The 11,965-nt window shown below is 36.6% G+C and overlaps 1 protein-coding gene across 1 annotated transcript; it reads right to left on the bottom strand.

Annotated features, from left to right (window-relative positions):
• Window positions 1-5,026: 5,026 nt before the first annotated feature.
• LOC147476323 (MLP-like protein 423) lies at window positions 5,027-6,485 on the bottom strand. Its single transcript, XM_086584183.1, has 2 exons — window positions 6,207-6,485; window positions 5,027-5,489 (listed from the first exon to the last, which is right to left on the bottom strand). Exons 1-2 carry the CDS (start codon window positions 6,376-6,378, stop codon window positions 5,218-5,220), a joined length of 444 nt encoding a protein of 147 aa, XP_086440309.1. The 5' UTR covers window positions 6,379-6,485; the 3' UTR covers window positions 5,027-5,217.
• Window positions 6,486-11,965: the final 5,480 nt, after the last annotated feature.

Genomic DNA, 11,965 nt, shown 5'->3' with positions numbered 1-11,965 from the left:
CTATGAGAAGGTAATCATTAAGCTTAATGAGTGGGCTCAACCAAATGAGGCCAAAGAAGAGGTTGACCATTTCATCACCAAGCTAGGTCACATTGCTCGCCATGGCATCCCAATTCGCTATGATAGCTGGAAACCAGTTTGTTCGCATGAGAGCATCATACCCAATGCTATTAAAGCTTTAGGAAAAATGTATGTATTTGAAAACATCAATATTATTGACACAAATTTGACAATAAGCAAATTCCAAAAAGCGTGGAAAGAGTACAAGCATGAGTTGTTCACAAAATACGTCAAAGATCAACCTCCTTCCTTTGTGAGGGAACATCCCAAACAAGGAATTCCTCTGCAAGATTGGCGACAATTTGTGGATAATTGCAATACAGAGAAATTCAAGGTTAATGGGGTTACTATTTTATTTCATGGTGATTAGGTGTATGTGTTTTGATATAAATTAAAGTGCACTATTACTAACTTTAACATGTGCATGCTTCTAGTTTGAGGAACACAGAAAATCGTAAGCAACAAAAAAACTCTTAGTGTCTTGGGAGGAAATCTGCAGCTGTAGCTAAAGTTGAAATGGCAAAGGAGAAAGGGGTCCCTGTGTCATCTATTACTAGATTGGACCAACATATGCACAATCATAAAAGAAAGAATGGGGAACACCAAGATCTGGAGCTAGCTGTTAGTGTACTGATTTAATAAGACTTAAGATACTTAATTATTTTTAAGATAGTAATTTGAGATATTTTTTTTTTATCCAATTTACTAGGAAAAGCTTAATGGTTACACTACTTTGCACCCGGAGTCACGAGAGATGTCGGTGAATGATGCCATCACAAAGGTCTCATATTTAATCATAGTTGTTGTAATTAATTGTTGTTTGACATGATTTTAAGGGTACTAAATCGATTGTCTATTAAGTACAGGTTCTTGGGCCAGATAGTAGGGGTAGTTTTCGAGGTTTGGGTGAAGGGGTATGCAAAACATCGGTGAAGAAAATGAAAGTTGTGGCGCAACATAATTTGGCTTTGAAAGAGATGAACGCAAACCTTGAGAAGAGGTTAGATGTGCTTCAAAATGCAATGTTGGAGAATTCAGCTTTGTTGAGAGAGTTTATGAGCCAAGGAAGAATGCCTATGGCAGATGTTGAATCGCCACGTTCTAGTCACGTTTCCCCGGTAATTATTCGAGTTATTTTTTGAAAAACATATATGATCCACTCTTATAAGAAAAGACTGATAACACAATTTAATTTTGTAGGTTCTCAATGAATATATTGGTAAATAATGTGATCTGCATGGTGGTTGGCCACTTAGAGTCGTGGCGAGAGGTATCGTGCAAGATATTGATCCTAATACCGAGTTTGGTAACAGGAGATTGGAAGAGGGGAACTTCAAAGTTCATGTGAACGTGGTTTATAATGGAGGTGTTGTACTACCATTGCCTCATGATGATTGGAGATCAAAGCTTGGCTAGGTCACTTAAGGGAGTGTTATCTGGCCCAAAGAACTGCTAATGTTGTAATCATTGGGTCATCTTCTTGAAACACTGCTCATGTACTTAAATATTTTTATTGGCTTTTACCAGTGCCAAGTACTAAGTAAACTATTGGCTTTTTGCTATTTCCTTTTGGGTTTCATGGTTGTGATGTATATTTTTTTATTACTATGTAATATGGTTCTTAGGAAAGCAATAAGGGTAACTAGTATTAACCCCACTAGATGGGAAATTAGAGTCTCCCCCCTAAACACACGGTCAACTTAGTTTGACTATTAACTTTCAAGTCAAACAATTGAAAATTACACAAATGCCCTCATTGTTTTCAAAAAGAAAATATTCAATTTTAATTAGGTGGGGGCATTTATGTCATTTTCAATTGTTTGACTTGAAAGTTAACGGTCAAACCAAGTTGACCGTGTGTTTAGGGGGGAGACCCTAATTTCCCATCTAGTGGGGGGGAAATCCTAATTGGCTCATCTAGGGGGGGGGGGGGGGGTAACATTAGTTCACCCAAGCAATAATTGAGTTGTGTTCTACCAACCCCCTTTGTAACTCCGCATGTGCAAACTTATGATAAGTTTGCATTGCTGGTCCCAAGCCCAGGATAAAAAGGAGGGAGAAGGATGGCAGATGTTTTGTTTTCCTGGATTCACCTACATTAACTAAAGCTGCTGGTACTACATATTATAGATGTAAGTAATTCTTTTTCTTACTTTTACGATTTTTGCTTGTTTCTACGATTTACAACATGTGCATATATTTCCTATATTCTCCTTGTTTTTCTTGGTCATTTTATTTAAGGATATTTAACAACAATATTCAATTAAAGTTAAATTCTAATTAAAATTAAGATACAAACTCAAATTAAAGTACGTCATAAATTAAAAGACATAAGTAGGAAGTAAATCATTTAGATTATGCACTACTTTAACTACTACTAGTGATATTGACAAGTCGATTATTCATTTTTTGTAAAATTTCTCCCTTTTTGAGTTGCCAAATTTCGCACTTATCTTCAGGTAATCATTCTAATTTCATTCCAAGTATTTTAGCATCATTTTCATCTTCTCGAACTCGGAGTGCATCTTTCTTCAATTGAAGTTTCTCTTTTTGGATTTGGAGCTTCCAATCTATCGCATTTTTCTTCATTTGAAGTTTTTCGGATTCCATCTCATCTTTCTTCAATTGTCTTTGAGCTTCCAATTCATTGCCTTCTTTGGTGGTTTTAGAAAGTTCCACAAGAAAATCATCAAGTTTCTTAGCGGATTTCTCCACTTTAGAATCACCTTCTTCTTTCTCTTTTTGCTTTATTCTCTTTTCTTCTTTCTTTTGAGTAGGCCTATCATCAAGCCCGTTAACTTGGTGTGGATCATAATCCATTAGTTGAGTTGTCGCAGTTGATATTGGAAGTGATGAATCTCCTTCCCTATATATTGTTTGACTTTGACTTTTTGGTGGGTCGTATTTCATTTCTCAATTGTAGCCTCTTCCATTTGGGTGAGTCTTTTACCATATTATAACATTGCATCTACTTCCAAACCCCATTATGCATTCCATATGCATTTATTGCTTCCTCAACCTACAAATCAAGAAAAAACTAAATTAGAATTGAAAAATGTATTTGTGAATCAAAATAACAAATATTAAGTAAATAATACTTACAATCATATTTTCATTATAGCCACTTGGAAGAGATGCTTGAATCTTAGAAAGAATAGCATGGAACTTGTTGATATTAGCTTGAATGAGAGTCCAACGGTGTTTCATGCCTGTGAAGTTGTGTTCGGTCACTCTTCCTAGATTTGCATGAAATGTATTTAGAATCCTACTCCAAAATTCGTTTGACTTTTGCTCATTTCCTACTACACCATCTTGAGTAACCTGTAGCAAACTATTGGTGAGAGCAACATCTTCTTCTTGTATCCATGAAGCTCTTCTAGATTTTGTTTTTGGCTTTTCACTAGTCATTGTGGTTTAGAGTAGATAGTAGAGAGTGGAGAATAGAAATGAGTGTAAAACCTATTGTGTGAGTGCTTCAATTTATAGTGAAAGATAAATATAACCGTTTTTTGCCCGTTTCTTTATTTAGAGCACGCAATGTTGTAAACACCGAGAAAACCGCGTCATTGAAGCCCACACTCTAGCCCAAGCCCATGCGGTGTTCGAAACACCGTGTGGTTTTTCCAAAACCGCAAGAGAGATTTGATACAGCACCAAAACAAACACCAAATTTTGGCCGATTTGGTGTTTGCTTTAGTGTTTTATCAAAAAGGTGTCTCTCCTAAAGATGAAAAAACACAAATTATTGAAAATTCGGTGTTTGGTGCTAGAATAGTGTCTCTCCTAAAGAACGTTCACGCATATCAATAAAATTATATTTGCTTAAAAAAGTAAAAACAAAAACTCACTAATAATGAATTACTACATATAATGCAAAATTTGAGATCACACATATGCCCAAATATAGTTAAAAATATCAACCCCAAGTTAAACGCCAATCCTCAGATCTGAACTCTACACTGCCAAAAACATCGGTATATTGACTCCTCAGATAATCAGGTTACAGAATATCTCAATATTTCACGGCATTTATGGTGAAACTCATCTCATTTTCTATTACGTCACCTTCACATCACACTTCCTTAAACCCTAACCCCTCTAACCTATATAAACCCCTTTCTTTCCAGCCTCATACCATTTCCCCAAAACCAAACTACTCATCAGTCGCCACACTTTCTAGCAACACCAAAAATGTTGAGGTCTCCATCTGCAGGGTTAGCCACAAAAATGTTTAGGCTAATCTCAGCCACATCACGACCGTTGAGTCAACATCCTCAAAACATACTCATAAACCCCACTACTAAAATCAATCCATTTATGTCCTTTGAACCCATTCGTAATTATTCTGCAGCCAAGCCTACCAGTTTATCAAAAGAAAAAGAAAAAGAAAAATGTACCACAGATAGCGAAGAAGAAGAAGAAGAAGAAGAAGAAGAAGATGATGATGATGATGATGATACTGAGGATGATGATACTACTGAGGATAGTGATGATAGTGATGATGATGATACTACTGAGTATAGTGGTGAAGATTTTGACAATTCTGAAGCTGAGGATTTTAGTAAAAACTTTAGTGATTCAGATTGAGAGAGTTTGGTTGTTGATTAAAATGGGTTGATGACTCAAGTTGTTGATTTATCAAACATTTTATTATTATTGCTAGTTGAAAATTGTAATAATTTTCTATGGACTAGTAATATTTTAATGAGATGTCATATTGTTTTTTTTTAACTCCATTCTTAATTTTAGGTCATATTTTTTATTGGCTAAATTATTAATTTTAAGTTGATTAGTGTTAGTCGCAGGATTAGTGTTATTTTCGGTCATTTGCTGCCGCCCAAAATATCGTAAAATCGGCCGAAATCTGGATTTTGTTGACAAAATTCATGATTGTGCCTATAGGACTTTTAGTATGGTAAAGTGCTCAACTTGGGATCCTGAAGATCTTTTGAGGCTACATACAAGGTTGAAGCAATATTACATCTTAAATATATAGCTTGCACACCAATCTTTGTAATCTACACCTCTGCAAAGAAGAGGGTTACATACACGTGAAAGTACTAACCAGTCATCATATCAAACGTCTAGTAGTCCACACTCCACACATATACACATATAGTGGTGTAGTACGTGGTACGTACATAAATCTATACAAGTCTATAAGTGGAACTTCTCAAATGATTCAAGGAATCCAAGAGCAGCATCCCTGGCCTGCTCCGGTGGAGGGATGGTTGGTGAGAGTGGTTCGAATTCGGCTTTCCACTGGGCAATGCATTTGCCCTCTTCGCTTCTGGGTATAAACGAGAAGGTGACCCTGTAAGGATCATACATGTCCCTTAGTTCACCTTGTATCACACGGTATGTAACTGAATGTCCAACCTCCACTGTCTCAATCTGTTGTACTGACTCTTTTACATAATCACGAACAGCTACACATACCAACCCAATAAACATAAAAAGTTTTCAGTACATAATTTTCTCATGTTGTTTAGAATAGATAGAAAAGTCTAAACAGCTAGTATGTTAATATGACCCCGCAATACTTGGAATTCGCTTGTTAAACAAATACTACTAACTTAACGATTTTGATTTGTGTATCATTTATTAAAAGCACCTTGTACTGCAGGTAAATTCAACATATTGATCTCCAATTTATGAGTCAATAATTCTCTCTTGTGGTACTACATACAGATAAGGATCAAGGGGCTCAAGCCTAGCTCAAAACTTAAGGGGTCAGTTCCCAAAGCCTAAAAGGTGTTTGTAACAACCTCTGATGAACTGCTTCTTATTAGGATCTACAAAGCATATAGCACAGGCACACAGCGAATTGATCTAAGTACATAATAGCTAGGCTTTTAGAGGTTAGGCTGGGATCAGTTCTTGGTATTAAATTCATTCCAAAGATCATATCCTAGCTAGATGCCAAATCCAATCAAAGTTTCATATGCATAGTTTAGAAGTAGCAATGAAGTTTTGATGGATGGATGTTGATGATGACTTGGAAACGATCCATCACATGCTTAAGTGAACCAGAAATTTCAATACATGCTATTCACATGCAAACATGCAGCATCCCTATCAATCAAACGTTGTGTGTGTGTGTGTGCCGGGGGGGGGGGGGGGGGTGGGAGGAATAATTAACTGACCAGGGCCAAGTTTGAAGAGCCTTAGGCTACCAGGACTACCATTTCCATCAATGTATTCAGCACCAGCCAGCATGTCTGGATTGATTTGGCTTATAATTTCATTGTCTCTATACATCTCCCAGGCTTTTTTAGCCGAAATGTTGAGTACAACTTCTCCTTGCATGCTCTTCATTCTTCCCTCTTCACCCTTAAATCAGCTCTTGGTGTAGCTTTCTTGTGTTGAGGTTATTTTTAGCTTTAAATAATGACAAAAAAGACTAACTGATGCTCACTCCAAGTGGCGATTAATTCTATCCCAAAGCCTACTACGTAAAAGTGGCAAATCCTACCAAGTGGTAGTTTTAATAGAATAGCTATGCTCTCTCCATCCACATGCAAAGTTGAGATTCCTTACTGTTCTATAGACAAGTGGAGCATGAGATCATGAGATCATGTTACTTATTGAATGGGTTCTATGTCATCTAGCCATATACGTACAAAGAGTAAGTTTGGATTCAATTTAATTCAACCATATCACCATAAAGATGATGCCAAAAGTCCCAAAACACTCTTCTGTTCACGTCTTTACGTGTTAATAAATTGTAATGGAGGGTGATCACTACTTTTATGTTTGTTACACGTAACAGACGTAAGACAAGAATCCATTCATTCGCTGCAGTGTTTCAATTTTACATTTTTTTTCCCTCAAAGTGTTTCAATTTTACATAATACTATAAAATCATGTACAAAAGACATAAGATCTATATAATAAAGAAGGAAAATATGGGACCAACCACCCCAATCCCTAACTTTTGGATTTTGTTTATGACTAGGAGTCTAAGAGTGCTAGGGGGGATGATAGGTGTCAACAAATGCGGCTAGGCTTTTTTGGGACTGGTTTCGGTAGCAATTCGGATGGGTTTATGTTAGGTTTTTGTGGGACTTTTTTAAAAATCAACGCCGTATGGACTGGGTTTTTCCAGTGTAGTCAAGGCGTACCTAAGGTGCAACACCCCCACTGTTCTAAAAATCAGTCTAGCGGCCGCCTAGGCGGTCTCTAGGCGCTAGGCGGTGCCCAACCGACTCACCTAGGCCCCAAGTCATTTTAAAAATCGGTGGGCCGACTAGGTGGGTCTAGGCGGACCGATTAGGCAGTCTAGTCAAGTTTTTTTTTAAATGATTAAATATTGAAAAATAAAGGCCCGTGTAGGCTTAAGATTTGAATGAGTTTAAAAAACTAAAGTCTAATATAAATTATATGTCACTATAACAAAGAGTATGTTTTTATATGAAGTCGATATTCTTCAATTATTATGCATTTTTGTAATAAGTATCTTTGTTTGTGTTTATTTTTTGAATTATAGTAAATGATTTTCTTCATTTCTTGTAGTATAGGTGTGTATATATATATTAGGGAAAAAACCGCCTAGCGCCTAGCCCGTCTAGGCACTGCCTAGGAGGCCTAGGCGCTAGGCGCTCTCCCATTGCCCGACTACCGCCTAACGTTTTTTAGAACACTGGCAACACCCCTATTGTGCCTTAGGCGCAAAGTGCGAGGCATGGCGCGCGCTTGATTTAATTAAGTGAGGCGCGGAATAATAAAAAAATTGATATAAAAAATAAAAAATAAAATAAATATTAAATATGACATGAATTATTATTGATTTGCTTAGCCAAACATTAAAATTAATTCTATGTGATTGTAAACATGAAACCATTGAGCAACACCCATAAAATCCACGAGTCATTTATATACCATTGTAGTCATTTAAAAGAAAAATATAAAGCAAGAAGTAAATAGCAAAATAAAACTCGTATCTCTCAATACAATCTAACTCAATTTCAATAAACTAAAAGAGTGAACCAATCGAATTGAGCCAAAATAGTTCTTCACAAAATAGAACACGTTATTTAAATTTTGGAATCCCGAAAAAACTTTATTTAATCCATCTTTGTGTCTTCTCTCAATTTATACAACTTAACAAAAACTAGTCAAAATTAAGCTTAGAGTGTACTCCAAAATAAAACTTATTAAATTTGTACAATTTCTTGTACCATACAATAGGGGTGGAAATTTGGCCCTAACGACTCTAACTCGGCCCTGACCGACCCGACCTTAAGCCCTATAAAGCCCTCACAACTAAAGCCCTCACAGAGTTTTTAGGGTATGGCTGGCCCGACCTTAATGCATTCTAAGGTAGGGCTAGGGCTAAGGTTCTAAAATATAGGCCCGCCTCTAATTCAGCCCTCATTAGCCCGGCCCTAACCAAGCCCTAACCGGCCATGTTTCACACTTTCACTATAAATACACATACCATAATTGTCCAACTCTTTGTTAAATATTTTCAATTAAAATAACATTGTCCTTTGTAATTTATCACTTACACCCAAGGGTACTTCCAATCAAGGTTCAAAATATCGATATCGATCAATATATCGGTGTACCCAAAAACCGATATATATCAGAAATATCCATTTTTTTTATGACCATTCCAAACTATTTAAAATATCGGAAATATCGAATATATCGGAAATATCGGAAATATATTGGAAATATCGGATTTATATTAAAAAATGGTCAAAAAGTCAATCGATATATATCGTAAATATCGGATATATCGATTATATCGGCGATATAAACTTTTATATCGGAAATTACGATATATATCGGAAAAAAAAAGGATACTATATTCGGTGGATATATGTCGGAAATATCGATGTCGGTGTACCAAAATACCGATATATATCGGATATATCGGTGATATTTTGGTCCATATTTCCAATAACTTGTCTTATATAACAAAAACTTGTCAACTTAGCAGCGATAAAGAACAATGAGCACTAGCCTAATAAAAAATAAGACTTTATTCCTTTGATCATCAAGTCAAAGTCCATAACTTATTATTCTCAATTTTTCCCACTTACTTCTTATAAATTATATTTTTATTCACATCCAAGCCAAGTCGATCTAGAAGTACTAAAGGTTTCATTCCACACCATTAAAGCGAAATACAGAGCAGACATTTGTAACATAGAAACCAAAAAACAACCTTTGTCAGAAAAATGACATTTGTAATCTCAAACCTTTCTCCATCACTTGTTCAAAAGCCAATATTTTCATTTCCACATACAAAGCTTGAATCACTTTTAAATTAGAAGAAAGATAATATTATATTTGTTTGAATCTATTATGGAAACAATTTATGATATTGGAAACAATTTAACAACTTCCCTAGCCCTTAACCAAAGCTATTTTGTTTCTTCTTTATATCTATTACTTCTTCCTTTAAAATGATAATATAATTATTTGTCTTATGTATTTCAATGTTAAATGTAATTTTAGTGAGGTTTGAGTACAAGGAAGAACAAATTCCGAACTCTCGATGTATTTTAGTTCATTAGATTGTGGATGTGCATTTTAAATTGTTGGACTTATCTAGGATTATTACTAGATTGGTTATTACTAGATTGGTGGGACTTTGAATTTGTAGATCATTGTACATTTTTGTAATATAAATGAGTTTTAAAATTGATGTAGTAAAAAGAAGAAAATATATAGGCCCGGCCCTAAAGCCGACCCTAAAGCCTTTAAAGAGGGATTAGAGTAGGGTCAGGGCTTGAGATTTAGACTTGTGACCCAGCCCGATCCGATCCTATGCTGACTTTAGGGTCGGGCCAACCCGGCCTTAATATCTGAAGGGCTTTAAATGTTTAGGGTCTGGTTAGCCTGACCCGGCCTATTGCCCACCCCTACCATAAAACAATTGGATCGAGTATAAATGTGTCATGTATAATAAAAATTGTAGAAAAAAACAAAAAAAATTGTAAATGTTGATAAGACGCATGCCTTGTGCCTAAACAAAAAGCACAAAAAGGCACACACTTTATGTTAGCTCATGCACCTTGGTCAAGGCGAGGCACTAAAGTGCGCCTCTCTGCGCCTCGTGTCTTAGGCGTGCGCCTCTTTGCTCTTTGACTACACTGGGTTTTTCCTTGCCGTACGACAAGGGCAATATACTAGTCGCATTCAAATAACACTTTCAACTTTTTCAAGGAGGGTAAATGCAATTGCACTAGCTAAAGCTACAAGTCAATATTCCCTCTAAACGTGAGTGCTTTAGAAGGAATCTTTAAAACAAAACTAATACAAGGAATCTAAACCGCAAATTCTTGTACTAAAATTCGTGAGAGACAAGATGTTTCGATCTAGTCCTAGAGCATCTCCAACGGAGCTCTTTAGCCTTTACTCCTGAAAACGTGCTCTGGTGGAGGAATCTACCTAGTATAAGAGCATTTTCAATGCAAGTGAATATAATCCCTCCCTTATCACCGCCACCTCAGCACTTATTCACCATTTTTTCACCAAAACGATGAAAAACAAGGTGAAGTTGTGCAATGCAAAGGTGAATAAAATATCTCGGATGGGATGTTAGATTCCGTCGTCGGAGGCTTTTGATCCGGATGGAATGTAACATCCCGGCCCGTATTTTGTCCGGGTTAAAAACCGAAAAAACACGCGAGACAAAATGAAATATTCCGTCGAAGAAAAAATCGAAAAAAACACACGAGGCGGAATCCAACATCCCGTCCGGTTAACAAGTCGACCACTATCGATTGGAAGGTTTCACCTTGAAATCAACTGGGGAAAATAGTCACCAGGTATTCACCACTGCATTGCACAACCATTTTTGCCAAAAACTGGTGACTATAGTCACAAACCCCTCATAATCCCCTATATTGCAAATGATCTAATGGTGTGTGTTTTTTCGATCAAATATAATGGTGTTTGATTGCACATCTTTACTCCTGCCCCTAAACGTGAGTGCTTTAGAAGGAATCTTTAAAACAAAACTAATACAAGGAATCTAAACCGCAAATTCTTGTACTAAAATTCGTGAGAGACAAGATGTTTCGATCTAGTCCTAGAGCATCTCCAACGGAGCTCTTTAGCCTTTACTCCTGAAAACGTGCTCTGGTGGAGGAATCTACCTAGTATAAGAGCATTTTCAATGCAAGTGAATATAATCCCTCCCTTATCACCGCCACCTCAGCACTTATTCACCATTTTTTCACCAAAACGATGAAAAACAAGGTGAAGTTGTGCAATGCAAAGGTGAATAAAATATCTCGGATGGGATGTTAGATTCCGTCTGGAGGCTTTTTGATCCAGATGGAATGTAACATCCCGTCCGGTATTTTGTCTGAAGTTAAAAAAACCGAAAAAACACGCGAGACAAAATGAAATATTCCGTCCGAAGAAAAAATCGAAAAACACACACGAGACGGAATCCAACATCCCGTCCGAAGTTAACAAGTCAGCCACTATCTCGGTGGAAGGTTTCACCTTGAAATCAACTGGGGAAAATAGTCACCAGGTATTCACCATCGCGATTGCACAACCATTTTTGCAAAAACTGGTGACTATAGTCACAAACCCCTCATAATCCCCTATATTGCAAATGATCTAATGGTGTGTGTTTTTCGATCAAATATAATGGTGTTTGATTGCACATCTTTACTCCTGCCCCTAAACGTGAGTGCTTTAGAAGGAATCTTTAAAACAAAACTAATACAAGGAATCTAAACCGCAAATTCTTGTACTAAAATTCGTGAGAGACAAGATGTTTCGATCTAGTCCTAGAGCATCTCCAACGGAGCTCTTTAGCCTTTACTCCTGAAAACGTGCTCTGGTGGAGGAATCTACCTAGTATAAGAGCATTTTCAATGCAAGTGAATATAATCCCTCCCTTATCACCGCCACCTCAGCACTTATTCACCAT

Source organism: Coptis chinensis, chromosome 9 (genome assembly GCF_015680905.1).
Source record: "Coptis chinensis isolate HL-2020 chromosome 9, ASM1568090v1, whole genome shotgun sequence".
NCBI classification, from domain to species: domain Eukaryota; kingdom Viridiplantae; phylum Streptophyta; class Magnoliopsida; order Ranunculales; family Ranunculaceae; genus Coptis; species Coptis chinensis.
Note: the sequence above shows the minus strand (reverse complement) of the source record. Positions and strands in the feature narration are given on the sequence as shown.